The sequence below is a fragment of the Cololabis saira genome, chromosome 14, assembly GCF_033807715.1.
Source record: "Cololabis saira isolate AMF1-May2022 chromosome 14, fColSai1.1, whole genome shotgun sequence".
In the NCBI taxonomy this organism is placed as follows: Eukaryota; Metazoa; Chordata; class Actinopteri; order Beloniformes; family Belonidae; genus Cololabis; species Cololabis saira.
In genome coordinates, this window is record NC_084600.1 from 32,160,182 (window position 1) to 32,178,244 (window position 18,063).

The 18,063-nt window shown below is 44.8% G+C and overlaps 2 protein-coding genes across 2 annotated transcripts; one reads left to right on the forward strand and one right to left on the reverse strand.

Annotated features, from left to right (window-relative positions):
• The first annotated feature begins 3,233 nt into the window (after positions 1–3,233).
• LOC133459362 (putative gustatory receptor clone PTE03) lies at positions 3,234–13,324 on the forward strand. The gene is made up of 2 exons (XM_061739254.1): positions 3,234–4,112; positions 13,217–13,324. The coding sequence occupies exons 1-2, from the start codon at positions 3,234–3,236 to the stop codon at positions 13,322–13,324; spliced, it is 987 nt and encodes a 328-aa protein (XP_061595238.1).
• Positions 13,325–14,186: 862 nt separating this feature from the next.
• Positions 14,187–15,128, reverse strand: LOC133459271 (olfactory receptor 4E1-like). Its single transcript, XM_061739146.1, has one exon. The coding sequence runs from the start codon at positions 15,126–15,128 to the stop codon at positions 14,187–14,189; it is 942 nt and encodes a 313-aa protein (XP_061595130.1).
• Positions 15,129–18,063: the final 2,935 nt, after the last annotated feature.

Consider the following 18,063-nt stretch of genomic DNA (forward strand, 5'->3'; position numbering starts at 1 on the left):
ATGTGTATGGGAGGCAAATAGTTGAAGTTGGAATGAAACATTTTGTAGCCCTTCTTATGAAACGATTTAAAAAAAAAGCAATTATAGCATTTATGATTACCTTAGAAGGCCTCTTGGTGGTGCTGTGATAAAAAAAACAAGCAAAATACATATTTATCCATCCATCTGTAGATCATGATGGATGATCACATTGTGCCCACCAGGGCTCACACCGCCTCCGTGTATTTTGTAGGTGTTCCGGTTTTGGAGGCTCTCTCGGTTCTGCCTGCTATGATGAAGGCAATGCTCCCATTTCGTGCCCTCCGAGTTCAATAAAAAAAATACACTTTCCGAGACCTCTGTGATCCTTGACTCACACACACCTGGACAAAAGCATCTACACCATCCATAACTTCCACTTATCCAGGTTCAGGTCATGGGGCAGCAGTTTAGGCAGAGGCCTAGACCTCCTTCTTCCAGTTCCATCTCCTTTGGGGGAATACCGAGGTGTTCTTAGGCCAGTCGAGAGACATAATCCTTTGAGCGTGCATGGGTCTACTCTAGGGCCTCCAACTGGTTGGACATATGTATGTGAAATCCCTCATTAGGAGACACCTTAACCAGATGTGTGTGCGTGTGTGTGTGTGTGTCCGTGTGGCTATGTGTGTGTGTGTGTGTGTGTGTGTGTGTGTGTGTGTGTGTGTGTATAAGTCTGTGTGGCTATGTGTGTGTGTGTGTGTGTGTGTGTGTGTGTGTGTGTGTGTGTGTACATGTGTATATGACTGAGCGGCTATGTGTGTGTATATGTCTGTGTGGCTATGTGTGTGTGTGTGTGTGTATATAAGTCATTGTGGCTATGTGTGTGTGTGAGTGTGTACACATGTGTATATGACTGAGCGGCTATGTGTGTGTATATGTCTGTGTGGCTATGTGTGTGTGTGTGTGTGTGTGTGTGTGTATATATAAGTCTGTGTGGCTATGTGTGTGTGTGTGTGTGTGTGTGTATATATAAGTCTGTGTGGCTATGTGTGTATGTGTGTGTGTGTACATGTGTATATGACTGAGCGGCTATGTGTGTATGTGTTGTGTGTGTGTGTGTGTGTGTGTGTGTGTGTGTGTGTGTGTGTGTGTGTGTGTGTGTGTGTGTGTGTGTGTGTGTGTGTGTGTGTATTAGTCCTATCAATGTGATCACTCTGGGCCCGGAGAGAGGGAACCCCCCAACAGGGCGACACCCGTGCGGGCCCGACAACAGAGGGCCCCAGACCCCAGACCCTGGGGTCACCACACCAACCCAGTTAGCACCTTGGCCAATGTAATGTAAAATAGGCCTCATTTCAGGTCTGACAGTACTCGTTTCGAATGTAATTTTGGTAGAGACATCAAAAACAAGGATGGATGAAGAGATTGATGTTGTGCAATGCTCTGGAGGTTGGCCTGCTGCTAAATCAGGTTTGAAGTGAGTATTTCCTGCTGATGTCTGAGAGACGCTCGTTATGGTGGTTTGCGTCTGCTCCAAACTGGAAGCTATCAGTCTGAGTACCAGGTTATGGCGCCTAGTGTACCATCCTTGGGAATAGCTCAAAATGCACCTAAGATGTCTTGGAACCATGTGGGAGCTCCAATTTGTCAAAATTATCAACAAAAAACAGTAAGTAAAAAAAAGTAAGTTTCAAAGTTTCAGAACCATGATAATCAGGGTCTGGTTTTTAAGGCTCTATGGCCAATACTTTCTGATGTACAAGTTATAGCTTCAAAAAATTCAACACGGTTCATCATTTTGGTCATTTTCTGATGTCTATTTAGATTGGTCAAATTTCATCCAGAGGGACTGTTGTTGGAGCCATTGAACCATGGGGTTTCTGTTGCAGTGAAGTTGGTTGAACCTCGCTGCTGAAAGGCTCATCATGCAGACGTGGATCCAACTGATCACAGAAATAACTTGAAACTAATAAAAGTAATATAAAATAAAAGTTTATTGAAAAGTTACAAAAATCAGAACTTTGGGGGGGCACGGTGGCACAGCTGGTAGTGCAGCCGTCTCACAGCAAAAAGGTCCTGGGTTCGATTCCCGCTGGGGACGCTGTGGGCGCTGAAGTGCGTGTTAGTTCCCCCATGACTTCAGCGCCCACACCCTGGGTGGGGTTGGCAAAAGGGCCTTTCTGTGTGGAGTTTGCATATTCTCCCTGTGTTCCCTTGCACATGCACAAACATGCACACAGTCCTGGGCTGTACATGCCCCCTCTGGCCAACCGGGGCACCAGGTGGGGAGGATCTGGCCAGAATAACGTGATCCTTCCACGCGCTACGTCCGGCCGGAGAAGGCGATAAAATGGGGGAAAGAACTGGCATAAAAATATATACATAAAAGAAAATAAAAAATCAGAACTTGATTTTGAATCATGAAAAAAAAAATTCAAAGATATGATTGTCCTTTATTTTCCCTCAATGGGGAAATTCACTTTGTGCAGCAGCAGTACACTCAACACACACATGCAGGGAGGGGTAAAAAATGGATAATTACAAAATATAAACAGTAAATGCATGGAATGAAAAATAAAAAGTAGTGCAGTACGGGAAAGAAAGAAAAGAAACTGCAAAAAAGCAGGTAGGATGTTTATGAGAGGGCGGGGGGTTAAGTGCATGCTTTGGTCAGTTTCAATTCCGTTCAACCAAAACATTATATTTTACTTCTGAATCATCACCAATCTTTACTAGATGAATAAACAAAGATAAATTAACTTTTTCAATTCAATTCAATTTTATTTATGTAGCGTTTATTAAACAGAAGTTGTCTCTAGGTGCTTTCCAGAGACCCAGAACATGAACACCGAGCAATTATTACATAAACATAACATAAGCAGTGGCTGGTAAAAAAACTCCCCTAGTGGGAGAAAAACCTTAAGCCAAACAGTGACAAGGAAAAACTCTGAAATGATCATTGATCTTGTGGTTTAACTTTGCTGATGTCTCCACGGTCTCCATGGTGAGTGTGTTGATGGTACAGGGTGCATTTCCCTCTGAGATGAATATGCGCCTTTATAAAAGTTAGATGGAGGTTGTGATTTCCTAACAAACGGGTGTCTCCAGGACATCTTCAAACTGAAGTGAACCAAGAAGAAACCAAGAGGTAAAGTTATAGTTTCCTTTGATTTTTCAGTCAGTCAGTGAAGTGTTTAAAAGGCTGTAAACATTTGGTTTTAAAGATATTCTCAGTAAAAACTGTCTCCTGTATGGTCTCTTTTTGTTTCAGATCGATGGAGAACTACACCTTCAACAGCGTCATCCTCCAGCTGGAGGGGTTGAAGGTCTCGGAGTCTTCCACATGCGTTGTCTTTTTTTTTTTCTTTGTCTCCTACCTGTTCATTATGATGGTCAATGTTGGAATACTGGTGCTGGTTTTCATGGACAAAAACCTCCACCAGCCCATGTACCTGCTCTTCTGTAACCTGCCGGTCAACGATGTCATTGGTAACACCATCATGGTTCCTCGTTTGCTATCAGACATCCTGCTGCTTCCATCTGAGCGCCTCATAAGTTACAACGAGTGTGTGGTTCAGGCTTTCAGCACACATCTGTTCGGAACCACGTCCCACACGGTTCTCATGATCATGGCCTTCGACAGATACGTGGCCATCTGTAATCCTCTGCGTTACGCTGCCATAATGACCAACAAAATGATAGTGAAGCTCACAGTTTCAGCCTGGGGCGTGGCCTTCGTTCTGGTCGGGATTCTGCTCGGCCTGACCGTTCGGTTGAATCGATGCAGGACTTTGATCACTAATCCGTTCTGTGACAACGCCTCGTTGTTTAAGCTTTCATGTGAGAGCGTGGTCATCAACAACATCTATGGCCTCACCTTCACCGTGGTTTTGTTTTCAGCCTCCATCGGCAGCATCGTCCTCACTTACATGAAGATCACGGTGGTCTGTCTGACCAGCAAGAGCAAGTCCTTGAACAGTAAAGCCCTGACGACCTGCAGCACTCATCTCATGGTCTATGTGATCATGCTTTTTTGCGGACTGCTCGTCATCTTGCTGCATCGCTTCCCACAGTTCTCAGACTACAGAAAACTGTGTGCCATTTTGTTCCACATCATCCCCGGCACCTTCAATCCGGTCATTTATGGGGTTCAGATGAAACAACAGATGAAAAAATTTATCGCCAAATTGTTCCGGTCCAAAAAGGTTTTGTCATCATTATGATGCAAATACAAACAATATATTTGTTCATTAATCCTTTAACTACATTCTAGGTTATATGAAATGTTGAATCATGTTTCATCTTTCTTCTCGACTGTTGTTGCCAGCAGTCCAATTTCACAAGAAACATTTATTGTTGGATAATATTTAGTGGAAGCAGGAATGGTGGTGGTGGAAAGCTTGTGAATTTGAGTCCAGTCTGGGGTCTTTTCAGTGCCACCCACATATTTTCTCTTTGACTGAGGTCAGGGACCTGTGACAGTTATTCAAATACCTTCACTTTGTTGTCCTGAAAGTCCCTTTTATGCTTCATCTTGAAACATTCATGTATCTGTCTGTTCCAAACGTTGTTTCCAACTTGATCCGTCTCTGTATGTGTTTTGAAAGCCCAGCATCGCTTGGCATCTATGTTGTAACCACAATTGGATATTTCTTCGCTAGATCCACACTCAGTACTCAGAGTTGAGGGGGGATGAGGGGGGATGGCATCCCTCCTGAAATAAAAACGGTCCAAATCATCCTCCCTGTAAAACTGCCATCCCCCATTTCCATCCCTTATGTCATTTCATCAATGAATGTGGTTTTACTGCTATTTCAACATTTAGAGTCATCACAAGAAAAATAACACCAGAAAAATAACTTATTTGACAATTTTCACCTGTTTCAAGTACATTTTCACTTGAAATAAGTAGAAAAAAATCTGCCAATGGGACAAGATTTATCTTCTCATTACAAGCAATACAATCTTGTTCCACATGCAGATTTTTCTACTTATTTTAAGTAAAAATCTACTTGAAACAGGTGAAAATTGTTGTTTTTTCCAGTGATGAGTCTTGTTTTAAGTGTAATGAGATTTTTTTTTACTAAAATGAGACATTTTCACTAGAAATAAGACAAATATTCTTGTTAAGATTTTGAGTTTTTGCAGTGATCCATTTTATTTATCCTGTGAAGGACAGAGGCATATTGATAAGTTCAGAAAACTGTTTTTTATTTTTGTGTTTTGATGTATTTGATGTAAGCCCAGTGGATATTTAAAGCTTACAGAAGGCTGCAGAATTTCTACAGGTGTTTTGGTCAGTGCTATTATTTGTAATATATTATATTATTTGTAATATATTATTTGTAATCAGCACAAATTATCTGTCTCCATATGATAAAATCCACCATCCCCCCTGATTTTTTTTTACAACTCGAGTACTGTCCACACTGTAAGTTCCCGAGTCTCTTTTGCAGCTACAGGGACCCACACCATGATGCTCGACAGTTGAGATGGTGCTCTGAGGCCTGTACGCTGCCCTCGATTCTCATCTTGACATAACGACCATCATTAAAACCAAACAGTTCAGTTTGTCCCCATGTTCAGCTGCACTGTAAACTAATCTGGCTTTTTGATGGTGATTTTGTAGCAGTGTCTCTCTCTCTCTTGCTTTGTGGGCTTTCAGCTCAAGTCATGTTTGATTGTAGTTATTGACACTGTCCACCTTGTTTTATCCAACATCTTTAGATGATCTCCCATTGTTGTTCTGAGGTTTATTTGCCCCTTTCACACCAAATCTCATTCAATTTTGAGATGCGTGGTATAATTCCTGCTTCTATTGTATGAATTATTGTTAGATCATATGAATGTGGTGGTATCTGTGTGAACCAGACTGCTGAAGGTCCACCATACCTTTTCTGTTGTCTTTGTTAAACTGTTTTAATTTTCCCATGATGCCATGCAATGAGGCCCTTGTGTTAGAAGTTATGGCTTAAAAAGAACCCATAAATGTGCCTCCAATTACCTCCAGTGCTGTCAGCTAGCCTTTCAGGAACTTCTAAATGCCAAATGTTCATGTTGTTAGCTGCCATAGTCAAGATTAGTTTATGTAGATATCTGACTTTGGGAAAAAAAAGAACAATAAAACAATTACCCCAAAATATGTCTTCTTATTGTAATATTTTATAAATAAAGTCCTAAAACAGGAAAATATTTAGTCAACTTTACTTTCAGACATGGAGACAGACATTTCTTGACCTTTTCCAATTTGTCTCAGAAAAGGTTTTTTTTTCAGTTCTGTTCAGTTCAATTCTCAATTTTCAAACAACAAATGTCATCAAAATGCACTTCACAGAGAAAAGCAGGATGCCTATGTATGCATGTATATATATATATATATATATATATATATATATATATATATATATATATATATATATAGAGAGAGAGAGAGAGAGATGTATGTGTGTGTGTGTGTGTATGCGTGTCTGTATGTATTGGGCAATACTAAGTATCCCATGCATGGATTTAAGAGTGGAAGGTGTTGCAGGGGTTGCTAATCTTTATCGATGAATTGATCATAAGCAGGTGTGCAGGCCGCTATTAAAGCAGATGTTTCGCCAGTTTGCTGGTCTAGAGCATTCAGCTGTGTGTTAACATAATGCTAAAAAGGGAAGGACACGAGCGAATACTTAAGAGAACCAAGTGTTACTGCAGATAAATCTGGATAAATACATTGATTTACAAAACAAAGTTTTAGTTAAATGTTCTCCAGAGAGAAAGTTTATTCAGAAGCAGAAAGCATTCAAGATAGATAGGATCATGCGCTGATTAATGCACAGGCTTCCCTAGGCTGCAGCCTATGGGCCCCACGTGTGGAGGGGCCCTTTTATTGGTCAGACTATTTTTTAGAAATGTAAATACACTACAATGGTATAAGAAAAAGTCAACTCTATTGGGGTGATAAAAAAGCACTGATTGGGCAAACATGGGTCACTTATATCCAATCAGCTCATTGATTTGATTTGTCGTTCTTCCGTCACAATGCTGTCGCCTGTCAATCTGAAGGCTGATTTATGGTTCTGCGTTACACCAACGCAGAGCCTACGGCGTAAGGTACACGGGTTGCGAACTGTACGGCGCACGTCACCGCGTACCCTACGCCGTAGGCAGAGCCGGATTAAATAAATGGACTACACTAGGCAGACTGTGATTTTTGGGCCCCCCTCCATCGATGTTATTTATGAAATCTTAAACTTACCAAAGTTACTAATAAAACTTAATTCACATTTTACATAGCATAGTCATAGTCAAGTTGGTTCTTTGTATTCCAAAATAAGTCATGTGTTGTATATTAAACTTTAATTAAACTTAAATTTTTAGATTTGTATTATTTATACGTTATTACAATGCTCTATTAAATGCTATTAAATTATCCTTATCTTATCGATTGTGAGCATTTTGCAGAAAATCTTAATTAAATGTGTTGATTAAATTGAATAGTTAAATAAGAAGTCAAATCTACAAAGACCAATAAAATTTGCAGTAAGACAAAGTGTGCTGTAGTATGTATGTCTGTATGTGTATATGTATGTACAGTATGTGTATGTGTATGCAGATCCGTTTGGGAGATTTGCGAGGCCCTGTGTGAAATGGCCAGGGGGGCCCTCGCGCGTGAGCGTAGCGAGCGCGCGCGAAATTTTTGGGTTTTTCGGGTCGGATCGGGTGTCTATATGCGCAATTTTAACTCTCCAATTAGCAAAATACTGGATACCTTCCCCTGCCTCATCATCATCTGGGCTTGCCTCGACGCGGGGCCCCATGGCTGCTTGAGACCCGGGCGGATCGGTGATTTTTGTAACAAATTTATCAAACGTGCCTTTCAGAGAGGCATTAAACTCTTCCATTTTCTTTTGTTTTTTTCTTTTTTCATCCCCTGATGGAAATTTCCTGAATCTGTCTCGTTCTCTCGACATTGTGTGACAGTTTGTTCCAACTCCACCGTCTGGATCAGACTAGCTTGTGTCCGCGCTTGGTCTGATCAGTTGTATTGAACAACAGACACGCGTCATCATTGCACATATATTTATTGATATGCACAGACTAGTACACATTTAGGTCTGTAATGGAACGTGACTGTTGATATTTATAAGGAAAAAAAAAAAAAAATTGGGGAAAAAAAAAAAAGGCCCATAGCGCCAGGCCCCTTGGGGCGCCAGGCCCCTTGGGGCGCCAGGCCCCTTGGGGCGCCAGGCCCCTTGGGGCGCCAGGCCCCTTGGGGCGCCAGGCCCCTTGGGGCGCCAGGCCCCGTGCGGTCGCACGGTTCGCACATCCCTTGCGGCGGCCCTCTGCGTATGTATCCGTATATGTATGTATACTAAATATAGTAATAATGCACATATATATATGCCTTAGGTTTTTACCGGCATGTTATCAACCATTAATATGTGTGCAGACAAAAAAAAAAAAAAAAAAAAAAAAAAATTTTTTTTTTTTTTTTTTTGTCCCTCTGTCTGGGCCCCCCCCCCTGTCGGGCCCTAGGCACGTGCCTAGTCTGCCTTTGCGTTAATCCGGCTCTGGCCGTAGGCTACGCCGTTGATTTAACGCAGAACCATAATTCAGGCTTTACAGCGGCAAAATGTCCGACAAGAAACTCAGTGGCACTCAGAAACATAAAGTGCAGCGGAGAAAGAAAAAAGGGACAAGCAATTATTAATGAAGATTCCAAAGCTAACAGGGTATTTTAAGTCTGGTGGTTGTCAATGACAACAAGAAAAAACAAGCAGATGAGGCAACTGAACTGGGCCATGACAGGTTCAGTGTCAAGGTTTGGTTTTTTAAGGACCCAAGTGCAGGAGACAGAGGGAGGCTGGAGGCAGGAGTTCTCAAAAACAAAAAGGGTTTTAATCCAAAAAGGCAAAGCAAAGCGCTGCAGAGCAGGATAAATACAAAAAACCAGGATCAGGACAAAAACCACGAGGAGACATGGAGGAGAGAACAGTACGGACCGACAGGGAACCAAGGAATGACAAGACAAGATATACTGAAGGGATAACGAGACACAGGTGCAGACACAATCAGGGCAGATGGGACACAGGCGGGGCAAGACAGAAACTGAAAGTCAAAAACTGGGGGGGAAGTGTCAAACCCTGACAGTACCCCCCCCTCAAGGGACAGATCCCAGATGTCCCCAGAGTCCTAACCCAGGGTGGGCGGAGGGGGCCTGGAGGAGGGCCCAGGCCACACACGGCCAAAGCTCCAGGGGCCGCCCTCGGGACCGAGCAGACCAGCGAGAGAGCTCGGGGGGGCGTCCCCGAGGCCTAGGCCTGGGTCTTGGCGGGGGGCGTGACGGGGATTCCTGGCGGGGCTCTGAGACTGGACGGGACTCGGGAACCTGACGGGACTCGGGAACCTCCTCAGAAACAGAGGGCTGCGGGACCGCCTCAGGATCCGGAGTCGGGGCTGACAGGAGGCGGGGAGCCGGAGTCGGGCTGACAGGAGGCGGGGGGCCGGAGTCGGGGCTGACAGGAGGCGGGGGGCCGGAGTCGGGGCTGACAGGAGGCGGGGGGCCGGAGTCGGGGCTGACAGGAGGCCGGAGTCAGGGCTGACAGGAGGCGGGGGGCCGGAGTCGGGGCTGACAGGAGGCGGGGGGCCGGAGTCGGGGCTGACAGGAGGCGGGGGGCCGGAGTCGGGGCTGACAGGTGGCAGGGGGCCGGAACAGGAGCAGACAGGATGCGTGGAGCCGGAGTCTGGGGGCAGAGGATCCCCGGAGCTGCCCGAGTGGGGACCCGGGTCCGTGGCGCTGGCTGCGGGGGTACCCGGGTCCGTGGCGCCGGCTGCGGGGGTACCCGGGTCCGGGGCGCTGGCCCCCCCTCAAGGGACAGATCCCAGATGTCCCCACAGTCCACATCCAGGGCGGGCTGAGGGGGGGCACGGGTCCTCGGAGCTGGCTGAGGGAGGGCACGGGGCCTCAGAGCTGGCTGGGGGGGGACACGGGTCCTCAGAGCTGGCTGGGGGGGGACACGGGTCCTCAGAGCTGGCTGGGGGGGGTCCGAAACCATCACCGGAGGAGGAACTCCAGCAGGAGCTGAGGCGTCCAGGACCACCGCTGGAGCCAGAACAGGGGGCGATGCGTCGAGGACCACTGCTGGAGCAGGAACAGACTGGGGCTGGCGCCGTCGCTTCCCCTGGGGCTGAGAACCCCCGGGCCCGCCTCGAGCCAGGCGTGTTCCCCAGAAGGGGGAAACAGACTGGGATGCGTCCAGGACCACCTCGGGAACAGGAAGAGGTGCGTCCAGGGCCCCCACCGGAACAGGCTGGGGCTGGCGCTGACGCCGTCGCTTCCCCTGGGCCTGCAGGCTCCTGGGCCCACCCAGAGCCAGGTGTGTTCCCCAAAAGGGGTCCCAATACTCCTCCTGGCGCAAAAACTCCATAAGGGTGAGGTAGTCTCCCGCTGGGTCCACCTGGTCGGTCCGTTCTGTCAAGGTTTGGTTTTTTAAGGACCCAAGTGCAGGAGACAGAGGAAGGCTGGAGGCAGGAGTTCTCAAAAACAAAAAGGGTTTTAATCCAGAAAGGCAAAGCAAAGCGCTGCAGAGCAAGATAAATACAAAAAACCAGGATCAGGACAAAAACCACGAGGAGACATGGAGGAGAGAACAGTACGGACCGACAGGGAACCAAGGAATGACAAGACAAGATATACTGAAGGGATAACGAGACATGACGAGACACAGGTGCAGACACAATCAGGGCAGATGGGACACAGGCAGGGCAAGACAGAAACTGAAAGTCAAAAACTGGGGGGAAGTGTCAAACCCTGACATTCAGAGGACAGAGACTACAGTCAGTGTTTCCAAATGTTGATATAGCACTGACTCTTTTTGACTTTACCTGTTACCAATGCCAGTGGGGAGCGTTCATTTTCAAAACTTGGACTTGTGAAGAATAAACTGAGATCCACAATGGGCCAAAACAGACTCAATCACCTTTGTGTTGACACACAGACACACAGACACACAGACACACGCACACACGCACACACACGCACACACGCACACACGCACACACACAGACACACACAGGTGCTGTATGTGCTGCTGCTGTATTACAGTTTTTGTTGAAATTGTATTCCTCTGCCCCACTGCTTGATTTGTGCCTCTGTAAGAGTGTGTTCTGCTATAGAACAGGGTGGTCTGTGCTGCTGCAGAAGATGTGTTTTGGTTCAGAAAGCTTAACGCTTCTTAAGCTTGCAGATGTACTTTAAAATTTAAAGTTTAAATGGCTTTCTGTAGTATTTTTGTTACAACTAAAGGCTGTTATAATAATTGAGTGCTACTGCCATGTGCACTGTTACACATGGCACAAAATTACTTTTTTCTGGGAGAACATGATGCATAAGGGGGGCCCCAGAGAAAAAATAGACTAGGGGCCCATGACTACCTTAATCCTCCTCTGGATAGGATAGATAGATCCCAGCAGATTTACCCCAATATCAGACCATGTGATGCTCAGAGATGTTTGGTCTTAATGTCCAGAACCATGTTTGGAGAAAACCAAAGCAGAAACACCTCAGACCCACTATGAAACACGGCGGTGGAGGGATGATGGTCTGGACCTTGACACCTTGAGTCATTGAGTCCTCTGTAGACCAGTCTTCTAGAGACCAATATGAGGACATCTGTCTGACAGCTGAAGATTGGCTGAAACTGGATCATGTGACATCTGGATGATGAAATATAAAAGAATCAGGAAATATCTGAGAGTTCCTGCTGTTTAAGGGGGATCTCTAGGCATGGAGGTACGTAGTGTGGTCCACTTGATTCTTTTTTTAAATCTTTATTTTAGATAAATTAATAACAGCACTGCAAAAAAAAGCCCTCTGTTGTTCATCCGAGGTTTTATTTGTAGAAGAGAGCCCCCACGATCACGATTTCTTGACATTTTTATAAATATAGAGACATAAAAAAGGGCATTCATGGTAATTTACTGAGCAGAATAATTATTATTTTCGAATCATATATAAAGAGGTTGCTTCTGGAAGTCATGTAGTAAATATATTTATACATTTAAAGGTATAGTCAGTAATGTTGGAGAGCTAGCAAGATTTGAAAGTGGCACCTCCTCGATGCCCCGCCCCCTCCTCCCCCTCCCGTCAGCGCTCCGTCCAAAGCCACGCCCCCACAAACTTTGGGGAACGCGCATTTGCAGGAGTCGAGTTTTCCAGGACATTTTGGACAGCACATTTTCAACAAAACTACCCCATGTCTCATTCACCTGTAAGCGAGGCCGGTTTTAGGGGGGGCAGGGGTGGGCTGTGCCCACCCAAACGTGCGTCCTGCCCACCCAATCAAAGTTATGGGGATCCTTTATTTTTTTATAATTTTATTTTTTTATAAATGTAAAAACATATCACAGAATATCTGTACCATTTCTTATTGGATGTGCATCATTTTTAGACACAACAATGAACACATACCGCAAAAGTTGTGTCTCGGCGACGGAACCCGACGTCCCAGCAAAATGAGCACAACAGAGAAGTGTTCAGAACAGCACACACACTGAAGGCTGATTTATGGTTCCGCGTTACACCAACGCAGAATGGTGCGCGTCGCCGCGTACCCTACGGCGTAGGCTACGCCGTACCCTACGGCGTAGCCGTGGCTCCAGAGCCTGCACGGCGCCACAGCACACCGCCACCCGCACCGGCGCTCTCCGCCCTCGCCGGGATGGAGACGCCTCCATCCCCATGGACCCCCATACTGGGGGTCCGTGGCAGACCCCCAGTAGCGGACAACCTGCGCCGCAGAAACGCACTTTGGCTTTCTTTTTTTAGCCTTTTTAGCAGGTCGAGCCGTTACATTCGACATGACGAGTGTGTGCATGGGACAGAGGGGGGCGTGGGCGGGACTTAAAATGAAAGCATCTGATTGGTTCTTTCCCCCCTGCCAATCCTCTGGTCCTCTGACCAATCCTTGCCATTTGGTGCGCAAAAGACAGATTGGTCAGAGTTTTTACAGGATTAAAGCCGTCAGAGAAGTCAGATTTTTTTTTCCTTTTTCTGAACACATTATTCACTGGCTACTCTCAGGATGGAAGGACCATTTCACCCAGTAACACAATAAATGTTTTTGAATACGATTACAGACTATACCTTTAAGCACATTATTGATCATTTAACATCCATTGAAGCCACCTTCCTGCTGCGGAACACAGCTGTGATTTTCTGCCTGACCTCTTTAATCTGCAGCCCATAGATCACAGCGTTCAGAGCAGGGAGCACCACGTGACCCATGACCGCCGCCACCTTCCGGTGGTCCGAAAGCTGAGGGAAACGGTGAATGATGACGATGACGAATCTCCTTGCGCGGAGGCAGCACATACACAATGAATGGGAAAGCCGGCGGCGGCTGCCGCTGTGTGCCCTCTATGTGAAAAAGGCTTCAGAATCATTTTATCAAATAAAAAGTGTATGACACGTCTGTGAATGTGCACGAATGTCCTCTGTCCTGGCTACAAAAATCAAAAACGAACACAAAAACATCTGTCTGCTCTGCGACTCAAACTTCCTCCACCTCCCCACCGTAGCGAAACATCGGACACTTTTATCATCGACTGAGCAGCATCACATGTTAGCAAGGCAGCTGTTGCTTATAGCAACCAGCACGGGCGGAAGTGCATGACTGAAAGTTTCGGTCCCTGTTAACCTTCACATCCATGACAAGTGTCCATCGGCCTTGCCCCGCCCTATTTATCGGAGCTTTTAACGGTGCGTGAGCATGGCAGGGCATTGAGATCTTCAAACCAACTGTTGTTGGAAGTGCCCAGGTCAAAGTTCCAGAGCCCCCCCCCCCCGGGGCTCTGGAACAAGCTCCCCTGCAACTTACGCACTATCTCTGACCTGGGCCTTTTTAAATCAAGGCTTAAAACCTATTTATTTAGAATGGCTTTTAATGCCCAGTAGTGTGGTGACACTTTTTACTTTTTAATTTTATTTTTTTTTGCTCTGTCTTATGATTGTATGTATGATTGTATGCCACCCAGAGGTGGCTGTAAAGGGCTATATGAATAAAGTACATTTACATCCATCCATCCATTAACTTCTGCTTACATATATATATATATATATATATATATATATATATATATATATATATATATATATATATATATATATATATATATATATATATATATATATATATATATATATAGTATGTTTTTCACATTTTCTGTATTTAAATATCTAGAAGTCACTTCACATCTACTACATTCCTGGTAAACACAGTAAGAATTTTTTGTCTGAAGACCTTGATTTGAAGTCCGTAGATGATCACGTTCATTGCAGGCGGGACCACGTGGAACATGATGGAGGCTAACTTCCTGTTGTCTGATAAATCAGGAAATCGGTGCAGAACGATGATGATGCTACCTGACACAAACATGATGATGTATAAGGTCAGGTGAGTAACGCAGGTCTGCAACGCCCGGCCGTTCAGCGACCTCCTCTGACTGCTCAGACTCACCACGATGATCCTCAGGTAGGTGATGACCACGCTGCCGAGGGAGGAGCCCAGCAGCACCACCGTGTACGTCAGGCCATAGATGTTGTTGGCTAAGATGCTCTCGCAGGACAACTTGAACAACGAGGCGTTGTCACAGAACGGGTTAAGTATGACCCTCCTGCAGCGTGATAGACGGACGCTGAGGCCTATGAGGATCGCCACCATGATCAGACAGACCAGCCAGGCCCACGCCGACAGACCCGCCACCATCCTGCTGGTCATGATGATGGAGTAATGGAGAGGATTGCAGACGGCCATGTAGCGGTCGTAGGCCATGATCATGAGCACCGTGTGGACGACACTCGCATGCAGGTGGGCACAGAAGGCCTGAACAGCGCAGCTGATGTAGTGAATATGGCGCTTTGAAGTGGGAGTCCAGATGTCACTGAGGAGGTGGGGGACGATAGTCGTGCTTCCAAACACGTCGTTGATGCTCATGTTGCAGAAGAGCAGGTACATGGGCTGGTGGAGGCTCCTCTCCATGACGATCAGGACCACCAGGCTGATGTTGGACACCATGATGAAGACATAGATGAAGAGCAGGAGGATGAAGGCCACAAGAGAGGACTGGGGGGTGACCTTTAATCCTTCAATCTGTAAGATGACTGAGCTTGAAGTCTGGTTCTCCATGGTGAAGGGAGTAGTCGAAAGTGAACTCCTACCTGGAAACATAAAAAAAGAAGAAAGACACAGAGGTCAAAACACACACGAATCTGTAACAAGTAGTTTTGAACAAGTTACTTCCAAATTATTATGTACTGTATGTTACATGCATTACACTAATTTATTATTACCTCTGAATTACCTTCACCAAAATAACTGCAGAAGTATGACTACTCATTCTAAAATAGTTAAATGTACTTTATTGCAGATCACTGTACATCCAGCAGAGGGCGCTCTAGTCGAGCATAATGAATGGTCAACTTCTGGTTCAAGACTGACCCAAAGACTGTAAAAACAATGGATGAACCATTAAGTCACGTGACCCAGAGGTTTCTGAAAAGCAGTCTTGAAGCCTCTTTTTCTTCGTACTGAGTGCAGCCATGTTACCCGGGAATCTGATGGGAACACGCCAACCTTATGTCAATCAAAATTAGATTGGGCTACCAGCTCCTTTGGCCAATATGCAGAGCTGGCAGCAGAGGTGCACGGCTAAATATCCCTTGTAGCCATTGCCTGAGCCAACTGTCAATCAATCATATCAGAATTAAATTTAATCTTTATATAAACCCTCCTGGCATGGTACAAAATAAATCAAACTCGTTCAAAGTTGATGATGTGAAATTAAACAATTGAGACCAAAACATTTTTTTGAACGAGGCAGTAAATATGTATATTTCCTGTCCAAAGTTGGACATTTTAATAAGGAGGTTAATGGGGATTGACTCACTTTTTGACCCAGGCTCTAGAGGTCAGTCGAGGAACGGCAACCGATCTTGGATGCAGATGAAACTCGACAAACATGAGAAACCTAAAAGTTGGATGGTTGGCGATTGGACTGACCCCAACCAGGTATGGATCCGGGCCTGCAGGTCCTCCCCTGACCACTAGGGTCTGGATCCAGCAGTGACATTTTAAAATGTCCAACTTTACAGCAGCTCTTCAACTTTACATATTTACAGTTTGGAACAAAATACCATTTTGGTCTCCATCGTTGGATATCACGTCCACAATACGAGGGATTTGTATGTACCTCAGATCAGATAAATTACATAAAGCAACAATTTTATGCAAAATTAGAGGAATGGTTTCAGAAGTGACAGCTGCATTAATGTTGGCTACTTTTCACTCTTAGTGAACTTGACTATTAAGCAGAATACAATTAAATGTCTTTTTAAGATAATATGGCATTGTCTGCTGCTAATTTTACTAACAGACTGCCACAATCAGTGGTGTTCCCAGTAGTAGTAGAAGCTCCGTGGGTTGATTGCTGGCTGCATGAGGTTTGCTTGTTCTCCCCACGCATGCAGGTTGCTTTAAGAACTGCAGCAGGTGTAAAAGATACACCAAAGATACACCGAATCTGTGTGGCACCCCTTTGTCAAGGTCGGACATGGCTGTCCCTCGACAAAGGGCTTTCAGAAGACCTGGGGATGATGTCGCTGGAGCTCGGTCAGTATACAGTATTTATATATATTTATAAATGTACGTATGTATATATAACATTCAAAAGCATGAAAAACTACACTTACAGTTTAGAATCAGTAACACTGTAACAGAACCAACTAGTACATTGATTCTGGAAGTAAGAGTGGTTGACACACACACACACACACACACACACACACACACACACACACACACACACACACACACACACACACACACACACACACACACAGCTCCATCTCGCTTCAGAATGTAGTTTGTCTTATTGTTGGTTTTCCCTTTTATACATCTGCATGAACACATTTCCATGGTGTAGAAATGGGTTCCGCTGGAAGATGTGAGAACCTCCCAGCAAAGGAAAGTGAAGTTAAATGATTAAAGCTTTTTTTTTAAACCACACAAGCTTCCTGTCCATCAGTCCAGCTGTTAAAAAACCTTTAATCGTATTACACCTCCACCTTAATTGGGATTTACCTCCATGACATCAACCGTATCTACGACTTTCTTAAACATCTTTAAAAATCATCCAAACTATCTTTAAAAAACACCTGCAAACATTTAACCATAAAATTGAAATATTTTTGTGGTCAGTAAATCCATGAATGCCATACAAATATCAATTATGGTGAGAATAAATGTTGAACAGGAATGGTTATTTAACAAACAAAAAAATGCAATATCACATTTAACTTAATAGTTTCCCTTCTATTAAAAACTTCTACTAAAAACTGAATACATTTTTTGATGGTAGGAAAGTTTAAAAGGAAGAAAATATGGTAGCGGAGGAGAATAATTACAAGCTCAGGACCGATGACCAGGATTGCTGGCTGTTAACGTAATCTGGGACTCACAAGAACTTTCTCCTCTGCCGCTCCCGCTCTGTTACTCTCGTTTATAACGTGGTGTTCAGGGAATATCACGTCACCAAACTGAAACAGGAAACTGTCATCAAAACACTTTGATGGGACGAAGATCTCAATCGAAAGTTTACACCCCCAGAAGACATGTCAAAAAGTGTGTCTGTGTAATCTTGTCTGTGTATGTGTGATCTTCCTCGTGTGTGTGCGCGTGTGATTTTTTCCATTCATGTGTACATATGTGTGATCTGTTGCATGTCTGCGTGTATTAATGGATGTGATCCGTTGATCTTTTTCATGTATTTATGTATGCTTTTATGATCTTTTGTTTGAATGTTTGCCTCTCTCTGAGTGTTTGTGTGTGTGTATAGGATCTTTTCCAAAAATGTATGTATTTATTTATGTATGCCTTTAATCTTAATGCTGTCTACATCTGCTTATATAGTTATCTCTGCAGTGCACTAGTTAGCCATTGTGTCGGTGTCTCTCCTTTCTCTGTTCTTCATTCTCTCTGTCTATTTTCTCTTTTCCTGCTCTGCCCAGCTGGCCTCCGGCAGGAGGGTCCCCCTTATGATCCAGGTCCTGGTCCAGGTTTCTTT